Source organism: Fukomys damarensis, unplaced genomic scaffold (genome assembly GCF_012274545.1).
Source record: "Fukomys damarensis isolate Sample0158 unplaced genomic scaffold, DMR_v1.0_HiC HiC_scaffold_28, whole genome shotgun sequence".
In the NCBI taxonomy this organism is placed as follows: domain Eukaryota; kingdom Metazoa; phylum Chordata; class Mammalia; order Rodentia; family Bathyergidae; genus Fukomys; species Fukomys damarensis.
In genome coordinates, this window is record NW_022900940.1 from 23437660 (window position 1) to 23453865 (window position 16206).

At 37.7% G+C, this 16206-nt stretch overlaps 1 protein-coding gene across 1 annotated transcript in view; it reads left to right on the plus strand.

Moving 5' to 3' along the window:
- Gadl1 (glutamate decarboxylase like 1) overlaps positions 1 to 16206 on the plus strand; it is a 170054-nt gene that overhangs the window by 40137 nt on the left and 113711 nt on the right. The window contains exons 4-9 of the mRNA XM_033756998.1: positions 1048 to 1138; positions 4678 to 4784; positions 5657 to 5772; positions 10371 to 10450; positions 10571 to 10625; positions 14302 to 14418. Coding sequence (XP_033612889.1) covers positions 1048 to 1138; positions 4678 to 4784; positions 5657 to 5772; positions 10371 to 10450; positions 10571 to 10625; positions 14302 to 14418 — 566 coding nt within the window. The remainder of the gene's footprint in view (positions 1 to 1047; positions 1139 to 4677; positions 4785 to 5656; positions 5773 to 10370; positions 10451 to 10570; positions 10626 to 14301; positions 14419 to 16206) is intronic.

The following is a 16206-nucleotide window of genomic DNA, read 5'->3' on the forward strand; positions in this document are numbered from 1 at the left end:
TTTAAAGTTTTTTTTATTAATTCCCCCAGTTTAACAAGGGAAAAAAACCATTCAACCTAAATTCTGTAAGTTGTCATGAGGTGTCCATTAGTAAAATAATTCCTGAATACTAAAAGTAGAAATAGACCTCCTGCTTCTTTGTTCTTTCTCATGCTGTGTGCCTGTGGCTTAGAATGTCAAGGCAGATAGCCTGGTGTTGGATGTGAATATTCGTACTGTGTAAAGCCAAGAACCTTTATGAGATCTTTTGTGAGAAAAAATATATAGAAAGTTGGAACTAGAAATCGTTGAAGTGTTAAAGGAGACTGCGTTTGAAGTAAGTTGCATCAGGAAGCCTGTGTCAGCTGCAGGATGAGTCACATCCCACTCCGTCTACATAATGCCATCACACTGGCCAATCTGAAAAATGAAAAGGCCACGCACAGCCTGTAGCCTGAGGTGAACCCTGATGGTGAGGAACGTGTGTTTGAAGTGAGGTAAGTTAATATTGATAGTTTCAGAAGATGAAGGCAACAGGCTGTGGAACTTGGAAAAACAGTGTTCAGATCCATTTCTCAAGGGTTCCCGTTGGTTACAAATTGTTGAAAAGAGCGGTTGGCAAATCAAAGCTCTTAAGGAGGGTGCTTACGTCTTAGCTAGAAACATTGTTCAGTGGAAAGGATTTAAAGAAGCTCGGCAACATTTTTTTCATTGTACACAGTCATATTTTGAATATTTAAAAAATTTAAGTATAATTTACATTCAATAAAGTGCACAGATCTTAAGCACTCACATCAGTGAATTTGTATGTATGGGTACATTGGAATCATCACCCAGACTAGATTTCAACCATTTCTAGCAGCCCGGAAGGTCCTTGCGGCATAGCAGTCAAGAGTTACTTCACCAAAGTACCCAGAATTCTAACTTGTATCTCCATCATTGAATTTGCTGATTCCAAATGCACATAAATAATCATGCCTTCATTGTTAGAAAGACTTATTTAAATTGTTGCAACCTCAGTTTTTTTTCTTTTTATCGATGCATAAATACTTCGTTTTAAATTTACAGACCACCCAAGATTTTTCAACCAACTATATGCTGGACTTGATTATTACTCTTTGGTGGGTCGATTTATGACAGAAGCATTAAATCCTAGTGTGTAAGTATCATGCTACTGGAATCTCACACTGTAAATGGGCTGGAGATTTTTTTAAATAGATGAAACTTTATTTAATGAATTTCTATTTAATAATTTCTTTTACATAATATAATCCTAAGTAACAGAGTAATCTTAGACACTTAGTAGTAGTCAAAGAGTTGTTTGATTTGTATAATGGTACTGTGAAATAACAAGGAAAGCACTGTTAATTTTCTCATCTGTTAAATGGAGGTAAGTAACTTTTCATGCATTGTTACATGAAGAGACATATCTGTGTAACTGCTAGAGAGAGAGAGACGTTGAATAATAAGCCTTGACTCTGCTCTGGTGAAGCATAAAGTCTATTAAGAGCAAAAGAGAAGCTAGTCAAAATGATATTAGTGTAAAATTGATGTAAAATTCAAACTCTTATATGAAAGAGTTGTGCTTTCCAAGTTGGGAGCTCAAGAAAGTCTTCTTTGAAAAAATTACAGTTTTGAATTGAAAAATCAGTGAGAATTACTTAGGTAAAATGGGAGGGATCAGCTCCAGGTAGAAGAAATGACATGTACAAATGCCCTGTGGTGGAAGACAGCATGGCATACTTTCTTGTTTTTTTTGGTATCGGGGATTGAACTTCAGACTTTGCACTTGCAAAGTAGGTGGTGGGACTACTGAGCTAAAAATCTCCAGCCCCAGCATGGCATACTCTAATGAACTGAATGACCCATGTAGGTGTACTAATGGAGCTACAGGGAGCATAGTGGAGGTACTAACAAGATAGAAACCAGGAAGAAAAGGGACAAAGAGGAAGGGGTAGTAGAAAGGAAAGAAGGGAATGGAATCAATATGAGAAAATGAAAAATAATGGAAACAAAGTCTCTGTAGATTGGGAAGGAGAGAGGGGTTGAAAGGAGGGCAGGGCCATGGGGAAAAAATAAGAACCAAGATTGATTATGTACAGGTACAAATTTCCAACTATGAATGTCATTATATTGTATACATTAAATGTACCAATAAAATTAATAAAAGTTAAAGATAGAAGGGCCTTGTGCAACCATGTTCACCAGTTATTCTAAATACATTGGAAAGCCCTTGAAGGTTTTGAAATTATTGATATTGACATTTAAAAGCTTGCTGAAAATATTGAGCGTAGATTGGGATAACAGGAGGACATTTCCTTAGGTAAGAGATAATAGTAATTTGGGTTTAGATGAAAGTGGAAAGAATAGAGAGGAAAAATGCTTTGTTTGGAAGATAAAACATAAGGAACAGTATTGCACACTGGACCTTGGAAATGAAGGCAAAAGGAACGATTTTTAAGATAATGCCTAAGTTTTATAGTGTGTTCATTGTCATGTTATTCATTAATATAAAAAAGTACTGGGAAAAAAAGTACTGGGAGATAGTACCAGTTTTCAAGTATGTAGTAGATAAGGTAAGATCAAGAATTCAATTTCAGTTGTGAGCATTTGAGTTTGCAGTGATAATCAAGAATATATATCCACTAATCTGAGAGATATATAGGCCTGGAATTCTGTGATGTATGGGAAAGGCATAAATTTAAAAGTTACCAGCAGCATGATGGTAATTGCAATAGTGGGCATGAACAAGATTCCCTAAGTCAGTGATTTTCAACCTTAATTGCTCATTAGAATCAACCTCAAAACTATAAAAAATTGATGCATAGGCTGCAACCTGGATTAATTAAATATGAATTTCTGAAGATATGTCCCACTCATTGATAAATTGGCAAAGCTCAACAAATAATTTTAAGGAGGCTCTGTGATGGAGGACCTCCATCTGAGGATGGAGAATAGATTAGCAAGACAAGAGGGATGGGCCTTAGGTCATGCAGCATTTTATCAGTAGGAGAAGGAGACAGAAAGTGAAAATTGAGGGTGTAGGCAAGGAAGCCACAGAGGACAGCCTGTCCAATGCTACATATTGAGTAGTTAACAGTGACAAAAACTAAACAGTGTCCACTGGGTTATTAATATGGATATTATTGATTCAGTGAGGAAGTAGACACCGGGTTACAATGAGTGGGAGAAGAAACAGTAAAGTTAGCCAAAGAAAATAGTAAAATTATACAACAGGTTTTATAACCCCTTATCTGGGTCATTTAATCTGAAATACTTAGAGGTTTTTGAAATATTACATTGAGGCTAAATGAAACCATCTGCTTAAAATTTGTCCCACCCTTGAGAGTGTTCCACAGTATACTTACCTCTACCTGAAGGCCTATTCTGAAGTGTAGATTTGAGCATTTAAAGTGACAGATTTGATACTTTTTGTTATAAAAATTGAATAATTGTTTTATTTACATCAGGTTATACATAAGCATATATCCTTTCATACTCTTGGTATGTGCAAACTGTTATTTAAAAACAACACATCTTATTTTTAAAGTGATGTAATATTTGTGGAACACTTGACACATGGATGATGGGTAAAAGGTATTCAGTTTTCTTGCCTCCATTTCAAAGCTTTTCCTTCTAGTTGTTAAAATAATTTCATCCAATTTGTGACTATGAAACTAAATGCGTCTACTTAGCCTACACATTTAGAGTACAAATTTATTTCACATTTAATGTAATCGTCTAATTGAGATTAGAGATGTGTAGTTCTCCTCAAGTTGTTTGGTGAGAGAAGAGACTCAAACACTTGTTTGGGGTCACGGGGAAGCCCACCCTAGATGGAGCTTGGAGGGTAGCATAGCACGATATTCATTAAGGGGCACCCTTGGGATGAATGTGGGAGCCCAGAAGAGTGGGGGAAGAAGGACAGGAGTCAGGATACCTTCCAGGCTGGATGACAGTCTCGGCTGACCCTGGAGAAAGCTGGGGTGGCCAGTCATCAAGTGTGGGCTGCCACAGGAAGGCATGTGACCTTGAGGGATACAGCTTCCCTGAAGCTGAGTTGATCCCTCTGGGGGCAGCAGAGCAAGACTTTCTGAGAACAGTGATCCAGCCTAGAGCTTCCTTCACTGACAGGGATCCAGATAAAGTTTGACAGTAAGATAATTACATCATAAGGGGTTTGTCACAGAATACCTCCCATCTCTACCAATATAGGTGGTATGGTGGAGGAAACACTAGTTTAGGTCAGGTCGTTCCCATGTAGAATATCTAGAGCTGACTGTTCATATACTACTTATAATAGTAACCTAATAAAACCCTGTCACCAAGACAGTGGCTTTTCTTTAATCAGTATCAAGATCCAGTGCAGTATTGAGAGCATCCTAAGAATGAAATGGCCACTGTGTGTAACTAATACAGAGTCCCGATGCCCTACCCTTTTCTCTCCTTATGTAATTGAAGGTTTTGTCTAAACTGAAATTACTGAAAGAGCTTGTATGTCTCTAAGGCCACCAGTTATTGGCATTTTATATAATCACAATAGCACTATTCTTGATCAAGTAATTCTCTATTTCCAAAGACTACCTACAACTCAACAGTCATTTCATTTAATGAAACTGTATAGGTGCATTTCTTGGGACACCACTGGGATGTTTTGACACTAGTTATAAAAGTTAAGTGTTCTTTATATCTATCTAGTTATACGTATGAGGTGTCCCCAGTGTTTCTGTTAGTGGAAGAAGCAGTTCTGAAGAAAATGATTGAATTTATTGGATGGCAAGAAGGAGATGGAATTTTTAACCCAGGTAAGTAAAATTGGTTACAATTAGTTATTTCCATCACTTTTCCATTATAAGCATCTAAAATATATTCATTCGAGGAACAACTCCGTGTGGATTTACAAATTACAAAAAAGTCAAATATTACTAGAATATGCTATGAAGTAATCATGTAGTTTGTGCCTTTCTCCACAGAGACAATATTTTTACATAAATGATAAAGTAATGACATACATACTTAAAAAATGAAATGTGTACAATTTAGGACTTATATCTAAGACACATAAATTTATCTGCTGTTGGGAGTTTGGAAAAGCTGTAAGTCTTCTGAATTTTAAAATCACTTTTACTTGGGCAAGTTCCTAAATTACATGTGTTTGTCCTATAGTTCTTTTTTGGAGCCAGAGATAAGCATATAATATCATTTCAACTTTATTGATCATGTGACAAAGAACATTATTACATGTGGAGATTTGGATACAGCCCTAAGTTTAAGGCTCATAGACTGAAGCTTTCAGTTTGGAAGAACCCTAGAATGAGATAATAGATGAAAATTTCTTTCTTTGCTGAGATTGAAAGGTTCCGGTATTGAAGAGTAAGGAGTGTGTAAAAGTAATGTTCAGTGTCATGGGTGTGGGTGGTGTTTCGGGACTTTAGTAGTGGTTTTGAAAATTTATTTAATTTTTGTTCATATACATACTTTAGTTATCCCTCCTCCATCATCTTCTTTGCCCCCATCTCGGTTTTACAGGTTTTATGGGGGGGGATTTCAATGTGTATAATGTGATTTTTTTTTATTATTAGAGTAGTCATAGTCATTTGTACTTTTCACTGCATTCAGTATTTTGGGTACTATAAATTCGTGCTATAAATATGACAGTTTAATTTTGTTTTTGCAGGTGGTTCACTGTCCAATATGTATGCAATGAATTTAGCTAGATACAAATACTGTCCTGATATTAAGGAAAAAGGGCTGTCTGGGTTGCCAAGATTAATCCTTTTCACATCTGCAGAGGTAAAACATTATTCTTGATATCAGATATAGATTTTCTGAAAATACAGTATTTCAGAAGGCTTATTTGTTTGGAGACATCTATTGTGACTTTATCCTATCTATGAGTGATTAATATGCCTATGTATAGCATAATATTGCATTCCAAAGAGCATACTAATGGGTCCTGGCTATCCAGTTTTATATGTTAACTTTAGTTTAAAATTTATAGTCTATGTCATTTTCTTTGAGAAAAGAACATTTCATTTGAAAGTTCTGTCTCTTTTTGTGAATCTCTTCTAGGAGTATTTTGCTTCTTAGAACTTTGGTGATCACTACTGATGTCAGATATGTTTTCTACTTATATTTCCTTATAAAATTTCTCTGATTAATATAAGGGTTTATGCCTTCCTTTTCAAGTGAAAAGTACATATTCAGTAACAGTGAACACAGAAACACCCTCATATAACTGAATGTTGCTCCAGTTTGTTACCTGTCATTTCATTCTCACTAAAGGAAGTGGTCAGATTGTGGGTCCATGCATTGGCTTTGATCTAAGATGCCTACAGTCAATTCCTATCTCCATCACCTGCTGTCTGAGTGACGTTGGATAAGTTGATTGACTTCTTTGTGTCTTTGTTTCCTATTTTGTAAAAATGACTGTCAGTTCTTGCATCTAACAAACTGTCCCCAAACCTGAGAGCGTAGAACTGTGCCCATGCATTCTTGCTTACAAATCTCAGGGCACCTAGGCAGTTTTGCTGTTCTTGGCTGGGCTCCCTCCCCTGGCCAGAGTTTGCTGGGCCAATTGATGATGTGGAAGTGGTTTACCTGGGGGATGCCAGTGATTCCTCTCTGTTCTGTGTGCTCCTCCCCTTCCAGGGGGAAGTCTCTAGGTGTATGCTCAGGGCAGAGGTATAAAAACAGGTGATAAGAATGTGGAAACACCCTAGACCTTGAGTCCTAATCTCTGAACTGACACACAATCACTTCTGCCTCGGGAGGGGGTGGGGTGAAGGGAGGGCAGGGACAAGGGGAAAAAAATGGGAACCAAGACCTCTCATGTAAAGGTACAAGATCCCAATAATGAATGTAACTGTACTGTATACCTAAAATGTACCATAAACTAAAACAAAAACAAAGTAGAATCTGGCACATACCACTAAGAAGTGTTAGCTGTTGTTAAGAGGAGACTCATCCCACTATAAACAAAGTAGGCAGAAATTGAAGGTTCAGTTTAAGTGAAGTTTTATCTGAAACATTATTTCTCACCTTTTTCTTTTTGAGTCCAGTGGGGCCCTCTGTACTTCTACCATTGCTTCTTCTGTAGAAGGTCTCTCTGGTCAAATTTGTCTGAGGTTTTGCTTTATGCCTAGTCTGGGGGTATTGTGTTTTAAAAGGGAGATATAAAGGACCTTTCTTAATACATGATATCAACAACACATGCTGTACCTATCTGTATTAGTCAACTTTTGCATTGCTAGAAAAAATTACCACACATGTGCAATTTAAAAGAGGAGACATTTATTTCTCCACCCCATCCATGCAGACCCTACTCTGCAGCTCCTTCCTTTTCCTGATTTGCCAAAGATATTCGGGTCATAGCAATGACATTATTTTAACTTACATTTTAATGATCACCTTCTTCACTTATTCTAACAAGTGCATCCATTATTTAGTCAAGAAAGAGTTAAAGAAATTATTTAGAAAACAGTCTTAAACCCAGCCGGTAGTCTTTTTGCTGTACCTCTGTTGTTATTTAGGCATTGGCCCGTGCCCAGTGATTGTTCCTCTACTGTTGCTTTAGATGGGGTTTCCAGGCTCTGTGCTGCCCCGGATTACTCCATCCATGTCTTCACCATCAAATACAGAATATATAGATCCACCACTGAAGGCATTTTTGCATACTTCAAGATTTGATTGTAATGCAGCTGTTAATAAAGACCTGCAAGATCATGGCAGAGGCTCTTCCGTGTTAGTATATCCAAGGTAGCCTCTCCAGTGCTGTGTGTCAAAGAGATGGGGGCTTGGAGAAAAGTAATACATTTATGACTTAACTAACACTTTGATGTACATTCCTTGGTTTTATGTAGAAATCCTAGGCTTAGAAAGTTCCTGAGGAATTCAAAGAATTTTTGGATTCAGCAGAAAGTAATGTTCTTTTTTTTTTGTGCCGCTAAAAAGAGATGATAGAAAAGAAACTCACCTCCCAGGCCAATGATCCGTGGAACTAGTTCTTCTCTAGTGGGAGTGCAGCTGAAATAAAAAATGGGATGTTAGGGATACAGGTCTCAGGGTTGTGCCTGCTTTGAACTTGTGGCCTAGGTTGGGTTTGGATGTTATTTCAGTCCCTCTTAATGGGCAAACAGGTATCCCTTAAGATGAACTGCGGAGCATGAGACTGAAGTCCGTCCGTCTGCATTCTGGCTCTGGTCATTTTAGGAACTGAACAAGTTTGATGTTTTTGGAAAAATCCTCTAGATATTTACTTTGTTCTTTCTCTGAAGTGTATACCATTTATAAATTCTACTCTTTCTATCAGCCAGTTTGAGCCTCGAAGTAGTCAGGAGTATTAGTCAGATTTGGTAGTCAGGAATAGAAAGGATGTGTGTGTCCAGACAGGATACACATAAAAAAGCAGAAGTTCATTGAAAAAGCCAAGGTCATAGGGGAAAAAAAAGAAAAGAAAACCCTTTCAGGAACCGGAAAATAAAAGTTTAGCTTAGTACTCTTTCGTGTAGGTACTTGCTGTTTTATCTTTATAGAAGTGAGCACCCGCTGAGGTTTTTATGCCTTCTGTAGATTAATGGAACCTACAGGGAGGTTGGGTCTTAGAACAACTGATATCTTCTGCCAGGGCTGGGAACAGCCACCTTGTTTCTAAATGTGGTTGTTACTTCTGAATTCCAGCCTTCCGTGTTTTTCCTTTCCTTGAAACTACTCAGCATGTGTGAAGCATGTCTTTCTCTCCTCTTTCAGGGCCCTTTTCCTTCTCCGATGCTTTCAGATGTTCAAGCTTCAGTTTTTCAGACTTTTTACCTGTCCCCATCCATTTGAGGTTGACCTTGGGCTGTACTTTACCCTGAGGTACTTAACGATAGCTCCACTGCAGCTATTCTCATTGTGATTACAAGTTCTTGACTCAGCACATCTATTGGTTGGAGATATTTTGCTATTTCTCAGGGGTAGAGCACTGTGATTTTCCTTATAGTCAGATGTCAGTGGGGGTAAGCTAGCATTTATCATTAGGAAGTCAATTGCTGCTCAGTTTCCAGAGCCCAAATCTCTGGTGAGAAATAATTCACCTTAGCTGTGTCACCTTAGCTGTGGCAGACGTGTTCCCGCCAACCAGCGGGGGTGGGTGTAGGAAGTGGAGAATTAATTGCATTTTCATATACATTATCGGTCCTTAATATGCATAGGTTCTTATAACAACCTAAAATAAATGCATCCTACAGGCAGTTTGGATGTGTCTGTTTGATATTTGAAAATTACTTATTTAGGTTGGTTTCATTTTTCCTGATGGTGTTACTTCTGCATTTTATTTTTGCAGAGTTAAAAAAAAAAGAGAGCTCCCAATAAAACTCTTGACAAAAAAAGGAAAAATTACCACATTTGAGGGAATATATCAAGTTAAGTGTGAAGGCATGACTACTCTTATAATGTATTCATACCTACAAATTAAATTACTAAGGTTTTTTTTTGATACAATAATGTCCTTTAACACCTTCATTCTTCTGGCATGAAAAAGAATTGATTGACCACCTGTCCTCAGTATATAAAGAATGACATCTCCAATTTGAATGCTAATTGTCTTACTGGCTCAGCGTAGTGGGGTGGGGGAAGGCCCAACACTCTAAACTACATATTACTATTTGCCAATATAAAGTAGGTAAGTTCTACTTTCCAAAGCCATCTTTTAGCCTCATTCCTGCCCTAGCCGACTATTTGTCTATACATTAATTTTGCTCTTTTTCTTATGATTCTAATATCTGTATGTCTGATTTCAGCCTTGTATTCAGTATTAAATAAGATAGGCCAAGTATCTGGTCAGTATCCATAGCCCATTATTTGCACTTGGAAATAATTAAACTCTTCGCTAGTCTGTGAATGCAATCTTTGAAACATGGTCTTTCTCTCTCCTTAGAGGGTTTGAGTCAGCAGTGGACTAGATTCAAAGTTTCCATTAATGCTGAGGCTTATTAGTAGCATCAACAGAAGTTTTTTTTCTTTTTCATTTTGGAAAACAATGGCCTCTAGGGACCAATTTTGTTCCATAGGGTATGCTCTGTGTTAAGTCCTTTATGTACATTAACCCATCAGGTTCTATAACCAGCTGGTGGGAGAGGTATTGCTGATGTGACCACTTTGTAAAATGAGGTCTATAGAGTGTGCCTTATTCGTTCAAAGTTCTATACATTCTGGTTCATGTGAGCACAAAGTCCATGTTCTCAACTAACTAAAGAGCTCAAGTAAATTACTGTTTTCCTTCACTTCTGTGCAGTAATCCAAAGATTATGTTCTGTTACAAAGGCACACGCCTATTTGGGTACAAAGTAGTACACTTTTCATGCTATGCAGGGCATTTATCTCTCTCCCGCACTCTCTCCCCTTCAATTCAGTGTCATTACTCCGTGAAGAAGTCAGCCTCTTTTCTGGGGATTGGCACTGAGAACGTGTGCTTTGTGGAAACAGATGGAAGGTAATGGGGACAGGATCCGGAAGCTGGTGGGTGGAGGGATAATTCATACAGTTGAAAAAGCAGCACCGTTGCCTGTGAACTGCTAAATATAACTGACGGTTTTAAATTTGCACTCCTTAGAGGTAAAATGATACCTGAAGAACTGGAAAAGCAGGTCCTTCAAGCCAGAAAAGAGGTAAAGAGGGGAGTGATGGAGGGGGAGGGAGAAAGGGAGGAGGGAGGACTGAAGAGGAGGAGGAAAGGGAGGGAGGGAGAGAGAGAGAGGACAAAAAGCCAAATCTATTTTTATATGTGAGACAGAGAAGAGGTGAGTGTGTTGGAGTTAAAAGTAGGGAAACTCAGTGACAGATGTTCTATTTCCAGGTGCTTGCCTCTCCATGTTCTGTGGAGTTTCTTGGATGTTCTCATTTCCGGGTGGCTGGAGCCTATTAAAATACTGCCATCACCATTGTTCAGGATTCCTGGCTAGAATAAGCCCTAAAGATGACTCTAGCCTCTCCAGCAGAGCCTCAACTTCCACTCTCCTGACTAAACCCTTCCTCTGCCAAGTCTGAAGGCCAAACTCATTGGGCTACATTCATGATGATTCTTTATTTCTTGATCAATCTGTCCTCCTAGCTGCTTCCAACCCAAACCCTGTACATGAGTAGCACCTCACGATGGGGCCGTGTCTCAGTTTGGGGACAGAGTATCCTGTCTTCTTTACCTACTTAATATTTTAAGGTTTAAATGTCCATTATTGGATAAGCCAAGACATGGTCTTGGTTTCCCACTGGGACCAAATAAGTCTGTTTCTGACACCTGTTTTTCCAAATGTGGCTTCTTCTTCTGGTGCCAAACATGTTGCTTCTTGGATCAAAAGCCTCCTGGATGTGGTGCTGCTTTCTCCACTGCTTGCCTCCCTTCCCCCACATTCCTGCTGCTGATGGAGATTCAGATTATTCTGTGATAACTTTCTGATAGCAGTAGAGTCAGGGGTGCCCTTCCAAAGCCCAGCCTCTGAGCTGAGGTGGAAGTACACCTGTCCTCACAGGGGTTCGTGCTCTAAAAACGATGAGTTGTTCAAGTTTTAATATTGAATTTATTTTGTTATATTCTTTGAAATTTTCATACAAGTTAACTGCAGTTTCATGGAAATCACTTTGAGGACATGCTAAATTGCTGTGTTTGATTCTAAATCCATACTTTTTAAAAACCTGGTGGTATTGTAAGAGTATTGGCTTCAGGTTTATGTCCCTAAATGTACATTTATCTTTTAACACTCAGCTTGTCATACTACTTTGACTTTTGGGTAAAATTGTACAAAACACTTGTAAGTAGTTTATTCTGCTGTGAATCAAAGATAGTGCTTTCTAGTTTTAGTTTCATTTTCTATAGAACTTCCTATAAAAAAACTTTCATCATATTGTGAATTCTGGAATTCTTGTTGACGGGGGATACTTACTGCACTATTTTCATTGTTCGCATTACTCTTTCCTTCTTTCTTCCTTGCCTTCCTCCTTTTCCTTTTCCCTCATTCTTTGTTCCTCCCTCCTCACTCTACCTCTTTCTCTCTTTCCCTTTTTCTCAATTTTCAAAATCGTGACTTGTTTCCTTTCCTCCACTGAACATAATCCCCATTGCTTTTCGTATCATTAACAATTCATAAGTCTCCTACAGTTGTTTTTGTTGTTCACATATTTTTGTTTTGGCAATGAAAGTATATGAAACTGAAATAATTCTAGAGTTGGGAATTTGAAAAAAAAAGGTTTTTTAAAAAGTAAAAATTGTTTTAGGCACACTTAAAAGGAAGGCAATGGAGTTAGAGGTAGTGTATCTGCTAAATTTTCTTTCAAGTCCGAATACTTGAACCTAGATTGACCACGAACAAACCTTGCATCTGTTCTGAGATAATACATGTTGTATAATTTATTTTTCTCAGAAACTTAGGCCTAACTGCTTTTGAGCTTTTAACTCTCGTATTTCAGATGAGGGGAAGAGTACACCAACTTTTTTTTTTTTTTTTTCTGAAAAATCAACTCTCTGGCCATTAACAAACCATTAAAATGAACTTGATGCTATTATACAGATAGTGAAGTCCACAAGGCAGCGGGAGTCCTAAAGAGAGTATTGAGAAGCCCAAGCTGGCATGACCACTGATTATTTCAGAGGTATTTTTGTGCATGCATATCTGAAAGGATATACTTTTGTAGGGGTGGTTGCTCATTGGCAGCATGCAATCAATGTTTCTGCTGGACCTTCTCATTGATAGCACGAGAAAGAAAGAATATATGGAAGACTGAAAAAGTTTAATTTCTAGGCCTGATATATTAAATATCAGATTTATAAGATTTTTTAAGAGGTGAGGAAATCTCATTAATATGTTGTAATAGCTTGCATAGGTATTTTCTTACAGTTGTCAGGATGTCATGACGTTTATGAGGGAAAGCCCAACCACTAGACACCTTAAACAGTTTTAGTAAATTACCTTTTCTGTTCCTCTTAATGATTGATGTCAATCTGTTCTCATTTCATTTAGGTCACTGACATGATAAAGACTTAAACTGTTGTGGTTGAGTACAGGGAAGAATTTCCAAAGCCCATGGTTCCCTAGGGGCTCTGTCACCTGACCTGGCTGTGAGAGGTTTGGGGTAGATCCAATTCTCTGTGTCACAGCTATCTCCCAAAATGGCAACTGGATTCATTATGTACCACCACTTTGATTCCTGTGCATCTCAATTTGGAGATGTGGGACCAAATGTTCTTGCTCTGTCCCACTTTCTGTTGAGAAATAACATCTTTCTGTCACAGGTCAGTTAAATTGGAATGAGTTTGGTTCAAACACAACCACCCCTGGCACCAAAGGCCATAAAAATGTGTTGCAGTAACAATGCATTTCATGGTAACACCGAGGAGAAAATTGCTTCATGCTAAATTGAGGTAAAATGACTTTCGTAGGCAGCAAAGTGGCATAGGTCACTTATTCCTTAGGTATTCTAGAATCCTGAGATTCTGTTTGCTCCCCACAACTCCACATTTCCTGCCAGAGCACTTCTGCAGAAACACATCTCTACCACCACGCTGGGATTATACATTCAGCAATGATCTCCTGTCCGCTTCCTCTGCCTGCTTGGTATAAAGTCCCTCCATGGGGCCAGGGTGCCTGGTTAGCTTGACTGTGATTACCATCCATGTCTGTGTGTTCTCCACATTGTCCTTTTCTCCTCCATTTTCCACTGGCACCTCTACAAGAGGCAGCCACCATCTCTATGAGGAAGAATAATCATGGTAGGAATGATGCAGGCTTTTTTCCGGCATGTTTCAATGAATTTCTCTATTGTAGAGAACACTTCCCAGTGAGTTTGCCTTATCCTGTATTCAAATTTTCCTGAATCTGTATCAGGCATGGCTTACTCCAGAGCTGGGTGTTTCTCTTCCAAGCCCATTCCTTTTTGCTTTGGAGAAGAGTGACAGTGCTGACGTCAAGCAGGTCCAGTGTATTTCCTCAGGAAGAAATTAGAAATCATACAGAATGTCAGCTTGCCATTGCTGTTGAAGCTACTCCCTACCTGGGACGTTGTTAGCACAGAAAATACTATGGAAAGAAAATGAGAGCAATAATAACGAGGGTGAGTGTTGAGCTGGGGCAGAAGATGACTGTCCTTGTAGCATTTTCTCAGTTTCCTTAACCTGTCTGTAATGACAAGAGGCCAGACCCATAGTGTGGAACTTTAAGAACACCCAATTGAATTAATGGTTACTTCCAAAGAAGCCATATAAATTTCTGGATTTATCTTTTGTATTTACTAACCTGCCACAGGATAAATTGTGTGATGACAGTGACATTCTCTGTGTGTGGATCCTTTTCACAGGGGTCAACACCATTTCTTGTCTGTGCCACCTCTGGAACAACTGTGCTAGGCTCCTTTGATCCTCTGGAGGAAATCGCAGATGTCTGTGAGAGGCAGGGCCTCTGGCTCCACGTGGACGTAAGTGTACATGCATCTGTTTAACTGTCTAATCTTTCTGTAGCTTTTCACGCTCTCAGAAAACAGAGAAGCTCCTACTACTTTTGGTTGCATTTCTAACATGGGGAAATAACTGTCATTTGCTGTAAGGGTTAAAGTAGAAGTAAATTTTGATCTAATTTTTTGGATTCCACTTTTACTTTCTCCTCTCCCATGAACCATCTTCTTTGGTCCCCTGAATCATTAAGGCAGCATGGTCAGGAACAGATTTTAGACTTTGGAATCGAGAGATGTTATTTTTGAATATTATCTACCTTTTCTTCATTGTAATCTCAACTCTTGGGATTTCAATTTCTTCATTTGTTGGTGGAAATGGTTGATGTGGTCTTTATCTTTTAGCTCTAAAATTATATGATTCCAATCTGCCATAAATACCAAAAAAACCTCCTGCATTACTGCGTGCTGTAATTAAAGCAGGTTTTATCTGGATCTATCATAGATGATTTGAGAAGGACTGAAATAACTTACAGTCTTCATAATTTTATAAGTCCTGGGGTTGTTCACAATAAATTTTTTTCTTAAATGTAACTTCTAATAATCTACTTATCCAGGGTTAAAACAATGAATCAGACAGGAATGCTTGTTAAGCTTTTTGATTTTATTATTTTTTTATAGCTTTTTGATACCAGGAAATAATTTGTTTGGTTTTATTCAAGAAAAGGGAGAGTTGTATAGGCTGATGAGATTTTAGGGAACTTTCCTCAGGTAGGTGAATGAATTAAATTCTCTTTATCAGAAGAAAATTTTTGGCTGGCTGAACAGAAAATACTGAACATTTTGGGGGAGATACCCACACATGTTTACAGTTGAGATGATTTTATGCTTTCAGAGTAGAGCTATGATATGATATGGAGAGAATTTTTCTGCACTTCAAGATTTTTATTACGCGTATGCTAATAATTGGTAAAAGCCATACTTCAGGTAATATAAAGCTCACTAGAGTTATAGGCTCCATTAGCATGCCAGTAGCAATACTTCAGGTAGATTATTTGTGACTTCTTTAAATGGGATTTTAGTATTTGTATCTGTTCCCATTTCAACTTACACTGTATTGATTTTTATAGACTTAGAAGCATAACAATACATTATGTCCTAAAAGATATTATGAAGTGAATACTTTCCTAACTGTGGAAATGAGGAGAAACAATCAAATGCATCAGTGGTTATACTTAAATATTCTACTCTCATAAAAGAAACATTGAATATGGATTATATAGTTAATGCAAAACAGAGTAACAACAGCAGTTTTTAAATTGGGATGCTATTAAGGGATTTACTTCACTTAGAATTGTGATTTATAAGAACATATGAATGAAAAGCTGTCTAGATTTTTTTTTTAATTTAAAGGTTGAATTTTAGAAGAAAATGATTTTTTAAGGAAACATTTAAGCTAAAGTAAAATACTCTATTTTTATGTAGTGGCAGTCTAGAAGATGCCTATAACATTGGATTTAATTTATCATAAGTTGGCCTGTCCTATTAAAGAAATCAATAATCTCCAGCATTGAGATAGTATTTAGCCATCCTTTACTACTGCAGATGTTGAATCTTTTGATAGAATTTTAGTACAGCAGTATGTATCTAGAAGAAGCTTCATATATCATAGGTATATTACTTTATGTGTTAAATTTATAATCCATAACAATTTATTGTTAATTTATCAATTTTAAAGACAAAATATTAACAAAATTGCAACAATTACTTTGACCTACTGGAAATCTTCTAATGAGTTTTCAATGACTTTAAAAT